General features: G+C 42.7%; 1 protein-coding gene across 1 annotated transcript in view; it reads right to left on the reverse strand.

Annotated features, from left to right (window-relative positions):
* The window catches only part of LOC147703736 (serine/threonine-protein kinase NLK2-like), a 373,675-nt gene that overhangs the window by 60,430 nt on the left and 292,863 nt on the right, over positions 1–20,382 (reverse strand). Inside the window, exon 9 of the mRNA XM_086932073.1 lies at positions 13,344–13,542. Within this exon, the coding sequence (XP_086788199.1) occupies positions 13,344–13,542 (199 nt within the window). The remainder of the gene's footprint in view (positions 1–13,343; positions 13,543–20,382) is intronic.

Below are 20,382 nucleotides of genomic sequence, written 5' to 3' on the forward strand. Positions count from 1 at the left end.
CTGAATATGATTAAGACAAAGACATTGTAAAGATCATAATCAATGATACAGTTGAAGATACTGAAAGTGAAACTGATGACAGTTCAGATGAAATTATATTAAGAAAAAGCCCAAGGAAAAGAGCTTGGAGAGTGGAGCATAACACAATAGAGCCAAAGGCCAAGAAAATCTGTAAAGGAGATAATTGGCCTAAAGAACCTGGTGGACTGAGATTCAAACTTGTGAACAAAGCAAAAGAGACAGAAGAGCAAGTGAATGAGATCACTAGCCAGAAAGAAACACTGGGAAAGAAAATAGAAGTTGTTCAAAGGCCAAAAAGAGTAAGATGACCAAATCAGAAATACAAATCGCCTGAGTGGACTTATATAGTCCTACCACTCATTGCAAAAGTCAATAGTAGTCAAGAAAACTTGTACTGTCCAAAAGCAATTGGGAAAAGTGAGTCAAAGTAGTCAGCCTAAGAGAAAAATTGAATTGGTATTCAAAGTATATGATATTAAGTAAAAGCCTGTAGTCCTGTGAGACGGATATTGTAAATATAGAAAAGGTCGGAGTTGACACAAGGTCGAAGAAATCTTGTTAGTGAACTAATTTATAATATAGGTTAGAATAGAATTGACACAAGGTCGAAGAAATTATGTTAGTGAACTGATATTGTGGAATCTATAGGTGACACAAGGTCAAAGAAAATTGTGTTAGGGAAAATGCCTACTAATAATCATAAAACAAAGTGTTATATTTTTAGAAAATGGTGCAGATGTTGTTCCATTTGTATGGGATTATTGATATTATGGATAATTTTAGCTATTGTTATTCCTTTCCAGGATAATTTATTAAAATCAAATGTGAGTTTGAATAAGCCAAGTGAGAAAGTAGAAGTTCATGAGACTCATGTGTATAAACCAGAGTTGCATCAGGATAGGTCTATCAGTGATTTCTCACAAAACACATTTTCAAAGCTATTGCTTGAGTAGATCAACACCATGAATGTTGTTGATTGCTATGTTTGTGTAAAATTGCCTACATCAGTGTCAGAAGGTGTGACATATCATCACCTTCCTCTTACATATGGAGTAACCTGTACTGTGATTGCAAGTTTGTTTTATCAGGTTGGAAAATTGGAATACCATTATTCCAATGTAGATGAGATTTTTGCTAAATTAAGAATTGATAATTCATTGAATAAAAAGAGACCTGGAAAAGTTATGGGAGAATGTTTCTTAGAAATAGAAGAATTGACTCATGAGTATGCTTTTAAACATAATTTGACATGTACATTGAGAACTGAGGAAAATACTTTTCTAGATATGGTTGAAGAGAGAAGAATTGCTTATAAAAGGAGTGAGAAAGTAAAACATGAAAAATCAAAGTATTGGACATTTAATGATGAAAATCTGGATGATAAGAATGTGAATGTTGCCATAAACATAGATACACAATGTTAGGGAAATTTTGTATAAGAAGAGACAATACTATGTATGACAATTATTTTGTGGTATCTTGGCATAAAAACGCTAGGGGATCTGTATGATCATAGGGGTTTTATTACATTCGAAAATCTGAAGGACCATCATAATCTTACTGAAGGGGCTCGGTTCAATTACTATCAGATCCGGGACTATTTTGTACGGAAGCTAGGTCTTAAGACTATTCCGGATTCCGACCTATGGAATTGTATAAACAGGGAAACCAATATGTCAGAGTAGTATTGGATACAGAATTCTTATAGTTTATAGAACTGATGACTGCTCGAAGCTAGCAGAGAAATGGAGCAGGAAACTTGAAATCAATGTGGCGCCAAATCCAATAGCCTCATCTTTAAACAGTATAAGTCGCTCCGTCCACTCCTCTAACCTTAAGCTACAACAATTTAAAACTATTTGTCAGCTCTACTATACACCAGATAGAATATCGAAATGGGCAACTAATAATAATAGCAGTGATCGCACTAAGTGCCCAAAATGCGATCAAAGAGCAGCGGACATCAATCATATGTTTATGTGCCCACAGCTAACTGAATTTTGGAAGGGAATAACTAAGGTCCTCTCTCAGAAGCTTGCACACCCAATTACATTAACATCTTTAGATGTGTTGGTTGGCATGTCTGCTGGGAGTGGACTCCAGCTTGACTTGATGAATATCTTAATTACCTGTGCCAGACTCACAATTACACAGGTTTGGATTCAACAAAATCCACCTACAGTTTTGGAGTGGTGGAGCCTGGTAAAGGAAATATATAGCATGGAATATGCTTTGGCTCTAACAAGGGGAATCCAAACTAAGCTGAAAGTAGAAAGTATTTGGGGATCAATAATGTAAAAAGATTAACCTTTCTTTTATCCAATGTCTTTGATGCTGTATGATTTGATCTATTACCTTGCTTACTTTATTTTACGGAATGATTTATTTCTGTATGTACTTATAAACTTTATTTCTTCCTCATGATGCGAATAAAAATATTTTTTAAAAAATATATTTTGTGGGTGCAAGTCAATGTAAAGACACTTATAGAATTATAGGGGGTTGGGGATTTAAAGGAGGAAAAGATCCTGTTTTCCCGGGAGTTTATTTTATTTGCAGGAATAGAGCTTATTATAAGTTACCTGACCATTGGTATGGAACTTGTTATGTGGGCTTGGTCGTTCCAAAAATTTTCCATGCAGATAGAGTACTAATAGTAAACATGAGATAGGCAAAGTTCTTAGTAGAAAGAAAAGAGAGAGTGTATTAGAAATAATAGGTGATGTTTTTGGAGCACCGATACCAGCAGTGGGAATTTCATTCAATGCAAATAGAATCTGAAAATGGTCTATGATAGTTGATCGATTGTCAACAGATACTGCAGGAGGTTTCCTGATGGTTGATACTGAAATGGTTGCCATGAGAGCAATGGTAATGCAAAATCAACTTGCCCTTGATATAATTTTAGCAAAAGAGGGAGGAGTCTGTGGAATATTTAAAGTGCAACATTGTTGTACTTCTATTCCAGATAAAAGTCAAAATTTAGAAAGGTATATTACAAACATTACAAATTTACATAAAGAGATTGAACCATTGGAGGTTGAAGGTGTTCTTGAGAAATTAGGTAGAAGTCTTACAGCAATTAAGCATTGGTTTCAGGAAATAGGTAGTTCAATAGTAGGTAAAATACTAATACCAATAATTATAGTAATAGTGATTTTTCTGATAAGACTATGTTGTATATGCAACAGTAGAAGAGATTTTAGAAAATCAATAAAAAGACAATTCAAGAAAGAAAAGTAAGAGAAAAGAATGAAATAAAGATGGAAGAAGTCAGAGAAAAGATTTTTAAAGAAATAAAGGAGAAGGATACTAGTTTTTCCAAACTTTTGAGAGATGTTTGGTGATAGGATCACCAGATGAGGGAAATGATGGAGCGAGGTGGTAACAGCAAAATGTTGTATACCCCTATCGAAATCAATGTTCCATATCGTTAACATTCACTAATGGTGTGATGTGCTTGAATAACCAACCTTAGAGTAATAAGCATACATGAATATATGGTAACACTAATCTTGCTTGCATGATGCCATAACATTAGCGAATATGTGTTATTGTGATGTGAATTAATTCACAGCTTAATTATAAACAAACGCAATTTAAATGTGCTTATTGTAAACGTTTTGTGCCAAAAAGTCGCTGGATATGCAAGTATAAAGCGCATTTATGTGGCTTATTTGCTAGGTAACAACTAATAGGGAAATATTAGAATGGTCGGAGGTAAACAGAAGGGTTTCATTACCATAATTAACATGAATTTGTGTTTGTTTCTATGATAGTTCCAAAATGTGGCCTGTGAGGCCTAGTACGAAAATGGCCACTGATTCACTGCGAGCAATTATTGGTCTGCGCATGTGCATCTAAAATCATGCAAGCGCGAGTGAGCGGACTGTGCTTGGATGGGAGGTTCAAGGGCGCCTTGCCCCGGAACCTAGGATGGGTGCCAAGCATGGACGATGTAATGCTCAGAGCCTGAGAACTTTTCCCTATGTTTCAAGTGAAGTAAACGCCTAGGCCACAAACTGTCCTAAACAAAGCCCCTTTATTTTTCTGCTGATTCATCGTGAAAAACATACTGTAATGATGAGGAAGTGCTCATCTACCTCAAATTTGTTCAATCAGAACTCAAATTGGTGATGTTAGTTACTTTTTAGATAGACTAAGCTAGAAAATAGTGTATAAAACCCCTGATTTTGCTTAGAAGGGGTCGCTCTTCCAATTCCCTCTGGAGATGCTGCCGGAATGAAGATCGATTTCTTGGATGTAAGAACTTCTGTTTTATTTTGTTTTTCTTTGCACGTCTGTTAGGATGAGATGAGGGGGTTAGCTAGGGATGTTAGGAGAGAATGAACTTGGAACTATCTGTTCTTTGCTAAACTTTACTGAACTTTAAAATAAATGTCTATTTCTGCGCTTTAAAATAAATGATCATTTTTGAAAATAAAGTTAAAGATTCTTATTGAATAAATAAATAAAGAAATGCATAAATGTCGGACATACTAAAAGTTTGCTTTGAATAAAAATTAGATAAATGGAGAAGTAAAAGCTGGTCTTTGGTTTTTCCTACGCATAGTTTTCGTTCTAGCAGATCCATTGCCATTATGGTGGTGTGTCTGAATAAAATGGTGTTTAAAATGAAACCATGGTAAATTGCAGGTGTAAATAAAAATAGTTAAATAGGTTTAGACACTCCGCCAATGTTATAGTAGGACTTCTGGTTCGTTGGCCAAATCTGTGAAGCCGAATTAAATGAACAGAGAAAGTGTGCAGTGTAATGGGCCCAACTGTTGAATGTATGTGTATTTCTGAGACTTCGGGGAAATGGCCATGGTGATTTAGAATATATTTTGGAGTCCTGCTGTAGCAGGGGGCCCTCAACCAGCCATGCTTTTCCTAAAGCCTTCGCCAGAAAGCTGGACTCCCGCTGCGGACAATGGCACAACTCCACGAAATTTGGAAACTTCTAACCTACGAGGACCTATGCCCATCGCCGCGGCACCAAAGGTGGTTCCAGGGGCAAAGGCGCCTTAGGTAATTACTAAGGTGAGAGTGCAGAGCTAAGAGGGGTTGAAGTTTGGGGTCCAGTTAGTACATTTTTTTGCAAGACTGGGAGCTTCTTTCATCAGACGCGTCGGTCCCCCACACCGTAAACGTTTTTCATATAGAATTCTATGGTGTTCCCTTTCAACCACACAAGCCAAAACCCCGTTTTTTTTCAGAGGAGCAGTCAGACTTGGTGGAGCAGGAAATCTTGCAGCTCTTCGAAAAGGGCAAAATTGTCCCAACTATCCTGCACCCCAAGGGTTTTTACAGCAACCTTTTCCTGGTGGAAAAGGTGAACGGAGGTCAGCGTCCGGTTATCAATATAAAAAGAATATAAAACATGTGGCTCCTTTACTGCCATTTCAAGATGGAGGGTTATCCATCTTCTCAGGAACCTACTGCAAGTGGCCGACTGGATGGTAAACCTAGACCTGAAGGACGCCTATCTGGCGATATCCAGGTTTCCACCTCATACGTTTTCCTGCAATTTCGGTGTAGCTCACAGTAATTAGAATTGCCTCCCTTCCGGTCTATTGTCCGCTCCATGCATTTTCACCAAGGTATTGCGAATGCCAATCAAACACTTGAGAGCTCGAGGTGCGTGATTGATTGTCTACCTCGACAATATCCCGATTGCAAGAAGCTGGCTCTATATGCCACTAGGTGGTTATACCGTGCACAGAGTCCAGGGGTTTCCCAAAAGTGTACAGAGCAGCAGAGGTAGGTAGAGATGATGAGGGTCATAGGGGCACAGTCGATTCAGCTCACCAAGGCGCAGGAGCTTCGGATGCAGGGATGCTTTGAGACAGTCTTCTTACCAGAGCCGGGCGCGATCAGGGGATGCCTCTGGATTCAGGCAGCAAGCATCATCCTGGAGTCCAGGAGGGGTCAACAAACTCTAGACTTGAGGCCAGGATCACTGGCGAACCGGTTCTGGGTCAGAGGGCCACCTGGACATGGTCATAGGCATTGGTTGCAGAGGGGGCAGGACTTGTGGATCCGCAGGGCACCGGAGTCTCGTGTGTTGGGTTATTAGGGACAGAACCACTGTCGTCTGGAGTTCTGGTCTTTTTTAAAGTTCAGACAGTCTTCCTTGAGTTTCTGTAAATCATCGGTTGCAGGGCTAGTGTCTTCTTGCAGGGTCTTGGAAGCTGGAGACAGGTTACCAGGGCTGGAATCAAGTCAGTCATCCTCTTCACCTTCACTGCACAGCATCTTCTTCATTCTTCTTCTTGGGTCGCAGGTAACTAGGAGGTGTGCCCACCTTTGCCAGCTTCACCCCTCAGGTTGAGGAAGCAAAGTTAAGCATACTTTTCAGTCACCTCCAACTTGAGGAGGGTGACATAATAGAGGGTGTAGTCACCCCAGGTGATAAGCCCATTGGCCCTACTTGTTACTCATTCAAAAAGCCCCCTAAATCTAGTATTTAGGAGGCTCCCTCTGTCCTTGAAACTAATCTTTTTAAGGTTTCCCACTGGTTTTCCTGCCCAAAGTGGGGGTGTAAACCGGGGGCTGCCATTTGCTGTAGACCTTTTGAAGCTTCCCCTTCAAACACTGTGCCCATCTTAGGGGAAGAGATGTGACCCTTCTGCTCGAGATGTGCATTATTTCTGGTCCCAAAGAGCAGGGGCTCTCCACCCAGGGATCCAGAAACCAGTCTGTGTGGGGCAGGATACCTAAAGCCACTCAATGACCACACCAGGGTCAGTAGGTTTTCAGGGGGCACCTCAGGGTACCTGGTTCAATCAATCACATACTGGCATCAGTGTGGGTTAATTGAAAGGAGTAATTTGGTACCAAACACTCTTGGGTTCAGTAAAGCCATCATTGTGCTGTTGAACTTGAGTTGTCAAGTTCCCAGCTATGGCTTCCCTGGCAGGTACCCAGTACTCAACACTCAAAAGTTGCATCAAAACCTAGGCACACAGTTACGGGGTACGGCAACAGAACCCCATTTCTCACCCTAATCATGAACCAATGACCAGTATGCTTGATTGGGCATTTGCAGATGACTATCGAGCTACTGGAATCTCTCGGAATGGTGATCAAGGAGGAATCCTCACTATGCCAATCCCAATCTCTGCAGTTCATGTGTTTCCTAATGGACTCTATCAACGCTACCCAAACCACAGATTTCTCTAAGTCAGCATGAATTGTGGCACTTCTTTCCTGCTCCATTCAGCCCATCTTTCCAGGCCCCATCCAATATCAGGCACTTCAACACCTGAATATTTCCCATCTTCAAAGGGGTCTTACATACTCCCAATAGGTTCTGGTCTTAGTGGAGGCGAAGGAGGAGCTGCAATGGTGTGTTGCCCATATGGAAGCCTCGAATGGCCAGGCGATTTTGTGCTCCCAACCCGATCAGGTGACAGAATTGTATGCCAGCGGCTTGGGTTGGGGAGCTCGCTGCAGAGAATTTGCCACAGACGGAAAATGGACTGCTGCAGAACAAACCTTACATATAAACCGCCTGGAAATAATGGCAGGTTCTTTTGCGATCAAATGTTGGATCAAGGGTAAGGCTCAGTGTTCTGTCCTTCACAAAATGGACAATGTGGCGGCAGAGCGCTATGTCAATCACCTGGAGGGACAAGGTCAAAGACTGACGGTACTGGTGCAATCCATGTGGAAATATTGCCTGACCAACCAGATATCGGTGTCGGTATAGCACCTCCAGGGAAGGTTTAACCAGGTAGCGGATTGACATTCCCCAAATTGGAAGGATGTCAGCCTTTGGAGGCTAAATTCGAGGGCGTTTGAGCAGCTTTAGGACAAGTGGTGCCCCTTCTACATACATTTTACATACATCTTTTTGCCTCTGTCGGACTTCCAGTTGGACAGATATTGCAGTTGGCGACCGGACCCCAATGCAGTGTCAAACATTTCTCCAGGATTGGGACACGGAGATGAAGTATGTTTTTCCATCCTTTGCAAAGATAATGGGCTTATCCACCCAAGTCCGAAGACAAAAACGTGGATCTGATGGTGATCACCCCCGTCTGGAGATCTCTAATCTGGTGTCCAGCTCTGCTGGAACTTTCCAATCCTTCAATCCCTCGCTGAAGCCTGGGCAGACAACACAAATAAAATATACTGTTCTGCCTGTTCTAGATGGTTGGGTTGATGTCTCTAGAGACAAGTGGATCCTTGGAGGCAGACCATGTCTATGTCGTAAACTTCCTGGCGGCTTCCTTTAAAAGGTGTTACTTTAAACCAGTCCCGAATATGGCTGCACTAGAGGTGGAAAAGCTTTAAACTAGCCAAATCCTCGCCTCCGGGTCCTGACAGAGTTAAAAATTCCCTAGCTATCGTAACGGAAAGTTTCAATTCTATTAAGGACGCGGAGGCAAGAATTAGCCCACCCAAACCTCTAATGCGGTTAGGAGGCTCACTCAACAGAGAATGAAACTTTCTATGCACTTGGGTAATGGAATTGTACGTAATTCTTGGATATGTGGACTCGTTATGACTTGTCTTATGAGATACGTTTCAGTATATATTTCCATTATGTTGCTTAATTCCTTCAATGCTCTGAGCTCGCCATGAGCCACGGTTCTCGTGTGCTCATGACGAGCTGAGCTCGTCTAGAACGCTCCCACGCTGGGCAAATTCCCCTGCTGTGTGAGCGTACTAAAGGAACGGGTGTGGTCATGACGAGCTCAGTTCGTCATGAGCACACGAGCACTATGCTGCATGACTAGCAGAGCTCGTCATGAGCACGGGGGGCTGTGCGCGCCCCCCTTCCCCCAGCACAGCGGGGGAATGTACCCAGCAGGGAAGGTGTTAAAAGATTGCATCTGGACCATCGGTCACTAGAGATTTTACCCTATCCTTTCTTTCGGAGGGGCAGAATCCAATAAGCAGGAGTGACTTTCGAAGAAGACCGCTCTGTTTGCAGGAAGAAAGAGGAGGAATAGAGAGCCTACAGGATTGTTATAAGGACATGCAGTGCCCTTATTGGATTAAATATTTTCTTTTCCCAAGGGCTCATTGACTACAAGTCCTTAATAGAATTGAAACTTTCCTTTACGACAGCTAGGAACTTTTTCTTTTTAACATGCAATCTACGAGACAGTAGAAAGTATTTTTCTCGTCAATTTTCCTGTAGTGTGGTGATTAATTTGACCTATGCACAGTCAACAGTGTCTAAATATGCCTTGATTAGTGTATTGGCTCTTAACATGGTATTGGTGCACATTTATTTTCACTGTTATGACAGACACTTTTTAATATTTCGTGGTACTGCATGTGGGTGGGGAAGCTGTGCTCAGAACTATGAATGACAATCCCTGAAAAATAGCGGAATGAGAGTGGGAAGACAGAGGCAATCACATAAAAGCATACAAGCAAGGCAGCATTAAACTAGCACTACCAATGTCAATACGTCTGGCTTATAAGTGAAGGTGCCTTTTTAGTCACTGTAAGGTGCCATACATGCTTTGTCATACATCTTTTAACTCATGCATCCATTCATCAACCCACATATACATTCTAGTGTTATTCCACTTACATAACTACAATTATACACACAAACTCAACATAGGGAAGATAAGGTAAAACAAAAGTAGAAAAATGAAAACTTGTTGGCAAGAAAATGATTGCTAACAAATAAAATTAAACATATCAGGAGGTGGCGGTCTTGTTTTCAAGTTCATTAATGGCCTGTAAAGCCTTCTAAGGAGATTCTAACAATTACTGCAGTGTAATTCTACAAACCTGAGGTATTATCAAATCCACACCCAAATCCTTGCCTGCTAAAGTAACCGGTGAGACTACATGTAACAACATATGTCTGCAGGTTTTAACATGAAGCAAAAACAACCCCTACATTAAAGATCTGTACAACCCCTACATTAAAGATCTGTTACTTATTATAATAAGATCTACAGGCGTTTACTGTAAATTTTCATTTTAAACAGATTAGACCTATGGAATCAGTCCTACAGCCTTTATAACTGACTTGACACCATAGCTCTGTGTATTGAGCTTAAGCTTTCCAACAAGGGAACCATCATGAATTTGTTGAAATATTCTCCAAATTAAATCCATGGATATGTACACTGGGTCTTTTCCAATTTAAGGCAAGAATTAACACTCGTCCGAGCTAAATATCCACTTGGATGCTATGCTTCTGCTGGAACTTCAATGTAATTTCCATTGAAATCAATGGAAACTCCATGACGAGTTACCCTTGTCATTAGCGGCGAAGAGGATATTAAACTCCTATAAACAACAAGAGAAAGGGAAGCAAGGCACTCTTGTACCCCCTGTAAATTAGTATTAAACAACTAAAGAGTAATTGCTCTAAACAATTAAAGAGAAAAGGCACAAAAAGTGTTTTTTAAAAGAACCCTCACTCACCGACCTGGTCGGTGACATGCTTCATCATAGGGTTCCACCAGAGAAGCCAAATGCTTCCACGCCTGACTTACAGCGGGATGTTAGATGCGTCCAGCGTGTGCCACTTAACCACTCCCTCGAAACAACTGAACCTTGAACAAGGAAAACTTTGGTATCAAAAGTCCCACCGGAACTGCAACACCACCCTCGTGGTCTACCTAATCACCTGCCCCTGTGGACTGAGATATGTGGGGATGACCACCCGGAAAATAAAACAACGAATATGCGAGCATCGCAGTAATACTCGGTGCAAAAAGAACAGCATAAAATTAACTGACCATTTCCTGCTTCAACATCATACCACGAATGATTTAAGTTGGACAGTGATTGAACACCTACCTCCTGGTGCCAGCACACAACAATGCCTCTTTGAAAAGGAGCAGAGGTGGATTTACCGTATGGCAACCCATCGTGTAGGTTTGAATGACAATATCCCATAAGGTACCGTACTGGCCCGTTGAGATTACATCAGGGTGGTTCAGGAAATGCGCTTTGGAGTGATTTTGTGCGGTTTAATGCCGCGTAATTTGCTGTATGCTTTATGCATCGAACAGAAACTTTTTATAATGTTCTTAATATACCCTCCCTTATCCTCTAAATGCTCATACATCATATCATACTATCTGTCTCTGACCTAAGGATTGGGTGCAATACACACACAAAAAATAGATAGGCAGAAAGATAGTCATCTAATACAACAAGTAGTGCGGTAAGGATAGAATTGACCTGCCTTTTGTTAAGTATTCTACTAAAAAAGATATAGGGACTGGTATTCATATAATATCATGACGAATGTTTTAGATGAGGTGCATTAGCTAATATCTAGTGATAAGTGTAGCGTGGTTACTCAGTACGGGTCAAGGCTCACCACATGCCCCCTCTCAATCTTCGTTCTTGAATAAAGCTGTTACAACCTTGCAAAAATTTAGTAATCGTTTTGCGATGACCCCTCCTTTTTAGGACAATATTGAAAATTAAATGTTTAAACTTGATCTTTGGAATGCATAAAAGAGCCTAAGAATTCACTGTTCCATTTGGTTTTTTTTACAATCACAACCAATGTACCTGTTTTTTGTGACTAATAAAGTTCATAACTTTTCAATACTGGGCGACGCTTTAGTTGTTTAGATGAGTGTCGTCCCCGCGTTTCAGGTTACGTACTCACGTCACGAGTTTTCGAAGTTGTGACGTCACAGGGGTGCCCATTTTTTAGCACGGAGGTCTGCCCCATTGTTAACATTCAGACCGGGACGGACCAGACTAGGTGTATGGCTAGGATCTGACAAAACGGGAAGTAAGTGCTTCACACATCGGGCGCATTAGTGTTAAAAATTCCAGAGTGCTTGTGTTTACGAGTATTTTTCGTTTGTTTTAGATACCCAAATGTCCGTCCTACCTCCCCGTGAGCTCCATGAAACAAGTTTCTAGACGAGTCCAAGTAAGCCATTTTCTCCGCTATCTTTGCAAAAGTTAGACGCATGCTTTTCACCAGTTTGACTATCAACATTCCCACCTGGGGGTCAAATGGTGTATTTTGAGAATCCCATAAAGCATGCGTAATTTTAATCCCCTTTTTGAGCTGTCAGTCCACATTCTTTGCGATCGTAGGTACTTAGAAAGACCTAACAACCACGATGCGCTTTAATGAAACATTGAACCACAACGCGCTTTAAATAAATATTTAAAGAAAAAGCAAAGGCAACTGAACCATTGCTGCTGTCACATTTATAGACACATCCTGTCAAGTTCAGATGTGTTTCTTCCACAATTTTACAGAATAAATGTAATTGCTACAATAATATATATTCAATATTGGTTTAAAGAGATTATTCACTTCTGCAGTGTTTATCCAAACTTGTAATTGTACTTAACTAGATTGAGGTTGGGACACAATGACAGAATGTTTTTCTCTTACAGGTTGCAATTAACTTAAGGGTCTCTGAAACAACGCAAGACCACTGGGTATACCGTGAGTTGTACCTTCTGTTGCAATATTCCACCGGTTAGGGTGCGCCTTAGCGTGTGCACACTGCCGTGGGATTTTGTTCTGGATTTTTTTCTGGGTCCTGACTAATGCTTTGCTAATAGCACGTTTAAGCAGAAACATGTTGACCACCTCTTAACATAAATTCTGGATGCCACCAGCCACTTTATAGGACTGGCTTGCATCCATTTCACGTTTTCATTAGTATTTGGGTAGCCTTTAATAAATGATTGGACGGGCCAGTCCCAAACACTTTTTAATCATCACTTTCACATCTCACTACCTATGCACACACGCATCTAACATCCTGCTCCGCTGTAAGTGAGGCGTGGAAGCATTGGGCTTCTCTGGTGGAACCCTATGATGAAGCATGTCACTGACCAGGTCGGTGAGTGAGGGTTCTTTTAAAAAACACTTTTTGTGCGTTTTCTCTCTATGTTTAGAGAAATTACTCTTTAGTTGTCTCCGAGTCACTCTTTTGTTGTTTAATACTAAATAATAAACTCACCATAACCGTTGCAGAGATTTGTGCCTTTTGCTGCAAAGAAAGTCCTTGTTTACATCAGGTTTTATTCTCCAGCCGAAGCTCACACTGACAAATAGGGGCCAGTGCAACAGACCTCCAAGTGGTATTCTCACTTCATCCAGCAGGGACATTGCTGCTCTCCAGCTAAAAATGTATGGGTGGGGTAGCCTAATAATTTTTCAGTTGCAGTTCTCATTGAGTGCATGCAATGTACCCTTCCTGGAGCTGAAGGTAATTAACCAAGAAGCTTAGATGCTAGCATTCCCAGAAGCACAGCTAAACCTTATATGTGAAAAGAACACACTAACTGAACTGAAAGTCCCCTTTCCCACCCAACAGTGCACTCAAAACTTGTCAATTACTGACCTTTCACCTGCCAGACCGAGGTGAGGTTCTTCTCATATGAGTCATCAAACTTGGGGCTGGCGCTGGGCTCAAAGTCGCTAGTGTAGACGCGTCCAGTGGCAATGGAGAAGCAGCAGTTGCACATGCAAGTATGGTAGCGCAGGCGCCCTTCATCCAGATATGGATGTGCCAGGGCATCTTTGGCCGAGATCCGCTTCAGCTGCAAGGTAAATGACAGAAACTAAAATGTGTCAGTGCAGGGATCACAAGCTCTCTTTCTCCTAGAAAGACAGAAAATTCAGATGGGCATACAAAACAGGGGCTGAAGATCACCAAGGTCTGCAGACCAAGAATGGGAAAAGGTCAGAAGTTGCAGAGATTTCTCAGAGGATATAACTGGGAGCCATGAATGCACAAAAAATGTAAGCAGAGGAGCCTTGCTGCTCCATCATGAGAGCTTCCAACTTTAAAAAAAATACTCACAATCATTTTAAAGAGTGTTTCTGGATTTATGAATTCGGATGACTGTATTGATGCCAGGGAAATTATGTATCTCTTCTATATATCACTGGGGTGTTAAGACACTTCTATACGCCAATGCTGATTAAAAAGACTGCTCTCATATCTTGCAAGCAGAGGCAGATCTATAAATGTAGAAAACATTCCTGGCACTTAAACTATTTTAACAATCCTTATAAAATACAGATTGTACAAATGGCAGAGATATTGAAACATTACTTACCTGCAACTTTCGGTTTGCAGGTTGCAATGTTGTAGATCACATGCTGTGGACTTTCCTGCGATCTAGTGCTGGGCGCTAACCCCTGCAAGTTGTTTTTCTTCAGTGCTATCTTTTGTTTTCTTGTGTGCGAAGTAGGACTTGTGATCCTGTCCTTTAAACGTGCAATGTGCGAGGGAAAGTGCATTTCACCATATATTATGCATACAATGTCCAGCAACTATGAAGCATGTTTGTGTTGGGTACGAAAGGAAGCAACAGTAGCATGATGTGGGGGATTCTTGGGGAGGTGGGTGGCACACATGTGAATCTGCAATACTACAATGTGCAAATCAAGTGTGGTAGCAGGTCTAGGAAGGTGGATACCGGACTATGGTTACCCCAGATTTTTTGCCTAGTGTTTAGCTGGTTTTCGACTTAGTTGGCCTGGGTTCCTGCTAATCAGGGCCCAAGGCTATCTGCTCTCTCTTTAAAATGGACTCCATGTACTTTAGGTACATCTCCAATTGGGTATTGGGTCACCTTATAAGCCCCTGTACAGTGTACTATAGGTACCCAGGGCATAGGTACATCCAAGGCCTACAAGGGGCTGCAGCATGTATTATGCCACCCCTGGATGGCCACTCATATTGACACAACTGGCTGATCACTCAGCTGGGGCAAGGTCGTGTAGTCACCCCTTGCTTAGATATAGTATTCCTATATCTAACCTTATATATAGACACATATACACCTATAAGTCACTCCTATGGCAGGCCTTAACAATCCTGGAGGCAGAGTGCTTGGTTTTATGTGAGATGAGGCTCTAGCATGAGCTGAGCCTGTCTGCAGCTTTTGGAACCATGTCCTTATAGCTGTTCTAGGATATAGCCATACCATATACTATTAAGTGCATTATGAACCTCGCGGTTAAATGCTAACTCTGGTTTGGCTTTATCAAAACATGGCGTGTAAGGTGTCATACGCTTTGGAATACTACCCCCTCGCCAGTTCTGGCAACGGGGGTAGCATTCCACCCTTCTAGAGGAAGAAGACATGTTGTTCCTAATAATCACGGTTAAAGTTAACCAGAGCCTCAGCATCACAAAATGGATGCTGCTGCCACAGACACAAGTCTGACCTCCTGCTGCTGGGAGTCCTTCCAGCGAGGGAGGCTTGGACAATAGGTTTCCTGTCTTGGGAGGTGCTAGCACCACCCCAGACAGGCTCTAGTGTATTGGGGCAGGGGAGGCTGAAAGAAATGAGACACTGCCTGGGGCACACAAGGTGTCCCATGCATAGTCCAGTTCAAATTGGTGCTGGGGCGAAACTGGACAAAGGGAAAGGGGTGTAACCAGCCCCTTCCCTTGTCCCACCCATAGGAGGGACCTAACAGGTAATCCAGCCCCTAGATTTGGTATATATGTAGGAGCTGAATCCCAAGACTTTAGATTAATCCTGACTGAAACTTGAAACGAAACTCTGGACCATCATCGTTCTACTTGAAGATAGAAGACTGAAGAATCTCCCTTGGGATCAAGGAATGACCACCCTGCACAAGCAGGCACCATCAAGCGATCAATGGTTTGCTTTGTCGTCGCTCCCGCCGGAGCCCGAACACAGAGCCTGACAAGACCTGGACTTCCAGACTTCCTTCAGCCTGATCCACAGCCACAGCAAAGCTGAGACCCGTGGAGGCGACGTGAGACGTGGGACCGGCCATTTTGGAAAGCCAGAGAATTGCTTTCCGTGCAACTTCTGAGGCACCCTCGAAGTTGTGCATTGGGGATTGAGAAGCCCCAGCCCCGAGCATCATCTGCACAAAAGATCATCCCTCCACACTCGACGAGTGCTGCGTGGGGCCCTTTTGCATTTTCCTGCTCGACGTGTCTGTCCGGTCACTTGCCCGTTGGCTAGTGGCCTCTGTAACGACGAAATCTTCAATCTACACTGCTGGTCTGGTTGCTCCAGACTGGCCCTTGCTCCCCTGAAAAGGAGCAGCCCATCAGACCTTGCTGGTCTGATTAAGCCATCTTCGATTCCTGCATGGGTTGCCTTAGCCAAGATTTGTTGACTCCAATCCGGAAGCCGACACCGCCGACAGCCTTCGTGGGACAGTCCGTGCCTGACTCCTGTTAGTCGTCGACACCTCGTGTTCCACGTGGCTGCAGAGAAAAGCTTCATGACATCACCTGATTGCTTCGCGACATCGCCTGGTTCCTTCCTGATCACAGGCTAGTGACCCAGACTCTGTCCCCTCTGCTTTCAGGTACTCTTCTTCCTTGATCCGCCCTTGGATCCAACCGGACACTTCTCTCCTGGTCGCCTGCAGCATCTTTCTCCTAGGCTCAATAGGATTCAGCGACGAAACCCGACACTGACACCTATGCACCCGCTTCCTGTGGGTGAGGTAACGCGAGTACTCCGGTGCTCCTGTGGGTATTAACTATCCTAGTGTCTAACTTTCAAGTAGTTTTCTCCTAGTCCATCCGGAAGGGACCTAAAAGAACTAGTTTCCAATTCTTTCGTTCCCATTCTAACTCTATGGTAACCTGCTTGTGTGTAAAGACACTGCACATGCCTCCCGTGGGCCTCCTACTTCCTATCCTTTGGTAGTACAGTGTAGCCCCAGCGATTCCCCAGGCCCTAGGCCTTTCCTTGTGAAGTGGTTCTTTTACCACTATTTTAGTATATGGTTTGACGTGCCCCTAGAGTGCTACTGTATATTGTGCAACTTGTTGTATGATAATTAAGTATCTTGTTATGTGCTTGTGCCTCTGATCTCAAAGAGCTCAGAGGGGTTGTTTAGAAATAAATCCATATATATTTTATATATATCCTGTGTGGTGTCCTTTCATTTGGTATTCAAGGGGTTACATATGGTAAAACAGCTGGCTTTACATGCCCTCTGAAGTTTTAGCCCAAGACTGCTTTGTCCATGCTACCTCTAGGATAGCTGGTCTATAAGGTTGACTTTACAACCATCACCATAAGGGTTGTTTGGACTGATACAGGGTGCCCACTAGAATAGTGGACATCACATATCAGGCCAACTTCTCACAGCAAGTGAGTAGGAAATGTTATTTACTCTGTAGGCATTTGTTCATGGCATGTAGTGCTATAGATTCACATGCTGTGCATGTTTGTGTTGGGTATGAAAGGAAGCAACAGTAGCATGATCTGGGGGATTCTTGGGGAGGTGGGTGGCTCACATGTGAATCTACAATACTACAATGTGCAAACCAAGTGTGGTAGCAGGTAAGTAGGAAATGTTATTTACCCTGTAGGCATTTGTTCATGGCATGTAGTGCTATAGATGCACATGCTGTGCATACTTCCGCCATCTAGTGCTAGGCTTGGACGTCACAACTTTTTTCTTTGAAATAAATTTTTGAGTGTCGGGACCTAGTGACTCCACCTATTAGCTGTATTGTGCATGGGCATCAGCTACATTGTTAAGGAATATGCTACTTACCAGTATGCATCTGTTCTTGGCATAGAGGGCTGCAGAGTGGTACATTATGAATAGATCGCCATCTGGTGTTGGGCTCGGATGATTGCACTTTGTTTTTCTCTTGGAGAGTCTTTTGTATCTTGGTGACTCCTCCCTTGGTTGGTAGTGCGCATGGGCATCGGCTCCATCCTTAGATTGTTTTGCCATAGTAGGGTTAGATGGAGTAGTATAGTAGAATACAGATAAGAGTGCCCATGTAAGTGTATCTAAATAAGATAATGTTGGAACAGACACAGGTTTCCGGGGAGGCTGGGAGGGCATGTACCACTCTGCAGCCCTCTATGCCAAGAACAGATGCATACTGGTAAGTAGCATATTCCGTTCGAGGCATATGGGCTGCAGATGGTACATTATGAATAGACTATACAGCAGTTCTCTCCCTAGCGGTGGTCGCCCGTGGCTGTTGCAACTGTCTGAAACAATGTTTTTAATACTGCTTGTCCCACTCTAGCTTGTTGTGTTGTGCGCACATCTACACAATAGTGTTTTGTGAAGGTGTGCGGTGTAACCCAGGTAGCTGCTTTGCATATGTCATCTAGTGGAATGTTTCCCAAAAATGCCATAGATGCTCCTAGTTTACGTGTAGAGTGAGCTCTAGGAGGAACAGTTAATGTTCTCTTTGCCTTTAAGTAGCATATTTGAATGCATTTTACAATCCATCTGGCAATGCCCGCTTTGGAGATGGGATTGCCTTTATGTGTAGGAGAAAACGCAACAAATAGCTGTTTTGTCTTTCTGAAAGTTTGTGTTCTTTCTATATAGTACAATATGGCCCTTCTAACATCCAATGTATGTAGGGCTCTTTCTGCTACTGTTTGTGGTTTTGGAAAGAAAACCGGTAATTCCACTGACTGATTGATGTGGAATGCTGAAATAACCTTCGGTAAGAATTTTGGGTTTGTTCTAAGAACCACTTTATTTTGGTGTAGCTGCATAAATGGTTCTTGAATCGTAAAAGCCTGCAGTTCACTTACTCTTCTAAGTGACGTGATAGCTATGAGGAAGGCCACCTTCCATGTGAGGAATTGTATTTCACACCTATGCATAGGTTCAAAGGGTGGCCCCATTAGTCTGGTAAGCACTATGTTGAGATTCCAGACTGGGGAAGGTGGTCTTCTTGGTGGAATGACTCTTTTGAGTCCTTCCATGAAAGCTTTAATTGCTGGTACTTTAAACAGTGAAAGATGTTGTCTGTTTTGTAGGTACGCCGCTATGGCTGCGAGATGAACTCTGATAGAGGTATATGCTAGGTTACATTGCTGTAAGTGTAGTAAATAGCAAATGATTTGTTTAGTGGATGCGTCCAGAGGGTTGATGTGCTTACTGTTACAGTGTATAGCAAACCTCTTCCATTTTGCTGCATACATGCTCTGGTGGTAGGACGTCTTGCTTGTTTAATGATTTCCATGCATTCTGGTGGTAAATCTAAATACCCAAACTCTATGACTTCAGGAGCCAGATCGCTAGGTTCAGTTGTTTGGGATCTGGGTGCATTATTTCTCCATGGCTCTGTGTAAGATGCATGGGTAATAATCTTAGCTTTTGATGTGGTACTTGTGAGAGTTGTAGCAGCGTGGTGAACCACGGCTGTCTTGCCCACGTGGGTGCCACTAGTATCATTGTCATTGAGTGTTGCTGCAGTTTCCGAACCAGTAACGGAATTAGTGGTAGAGGAGGGATTGCGTAAGCAAATTTGTTGGACCAATTTATCCACAGTGCATTGCCCTGGGACCGGTGGTGTGGGTACCTGGATGCGAAGTTTTTGCATTTTGCGTTCTGATTGGCAAACAGATCTATCTCTGGTTGCCCCCATTTTTGGAAGAATGGCTGTAGTATTTGGTCGTGCAGCTCCCATTCGTGTACTTGTTCTGACTGTCTGCTTAGGATGTCTGCTATCTGATTTTGAACTCCTGGTAGGTGTTCCGCTAACAGGTAGATCTTTTGAGGAATGGCCCATCTCCATATGTCCTGTGCTAGTCTGGACAGTTGGAGAGAGTGTGTCCCCCCCTGTTTTTGAATATAATACATTGCAGTCATGTTGTCTGTTCTGATCAGGACTGCTTTGCTTGTTATTTGCATTTGGAAAGCTTTTAGTGCTAGAAATATTGCTAATAGTTCTAGGTAGTTGATGTGCAGTTTCTTTTGCTGCACACTCCACTTCCCCTGCACTGTGTATCTGTCCATGTGCGCTCCCCATCCGGAGAGCGATGCGTCCGCTGTTATTATCACTTGTGGAATTGGCTCTAGGAACGACCGTCCCTTGGAAATGTTTTCTGTGTTCCACCACTTCAGAGAGCGATACGTCCGGTCGTTTACCAACACCAGATCTGTAATCTGACCTTGAGCCTGATTCCACTGTGTCGCTAGACACTCTTGTAGTGGGCGCATTTGTAGTCTGGCATGTGGTATTAGCAGTATGCAGGAGGACATCATGCCTAATAGTTGCATAAACACTCGTGCTGGTAGTGAGTGTTGTGGTTGAAATCTTTGTATTAACCCGACCATTGTCTGTACTCTGATTGGGTTGGGGTATGCTATTGCCTTTTCTGTGTCTACTGTAGCCCCCAGGTATTGCTGAATCTGGTTTGGTTGCAGGTGTGATTTTTTGTAGTTCACCGTGAACCCTAGGTGGTGCAGCAATTGAATTGTCTTCTGTGTGTTGTGAAGACATTCTTCTTTTGACTTGGCCTTTATTAGCCAGTCGTCCAAGTATGGGAAGACATGTATTTGTTGTCTTCTTAGGTGTGCTGCCACCACAGCTAGGCATTTTGTGAAAACTCTTGGTGCTGTTGTGACACCGAAGGGAAGGACTTTGAACTGATAGTGTT

The sequence above is a fragment of the Lissotriton vulgaris genome, chromosome 7 (genome assembly GCF_964263255.1).
Source record: "Lissotriton vulgaris chromosome 7, aLisVul1.2, whole genome shotgun sequence".
Taxonomy (NCBI): domain Eukaryota; kingdom Metazoa; phylum Chordata; class Amphibia; order Caudata; family Salamandridae; genus Lissotriton; species Lissotriton vulgaris.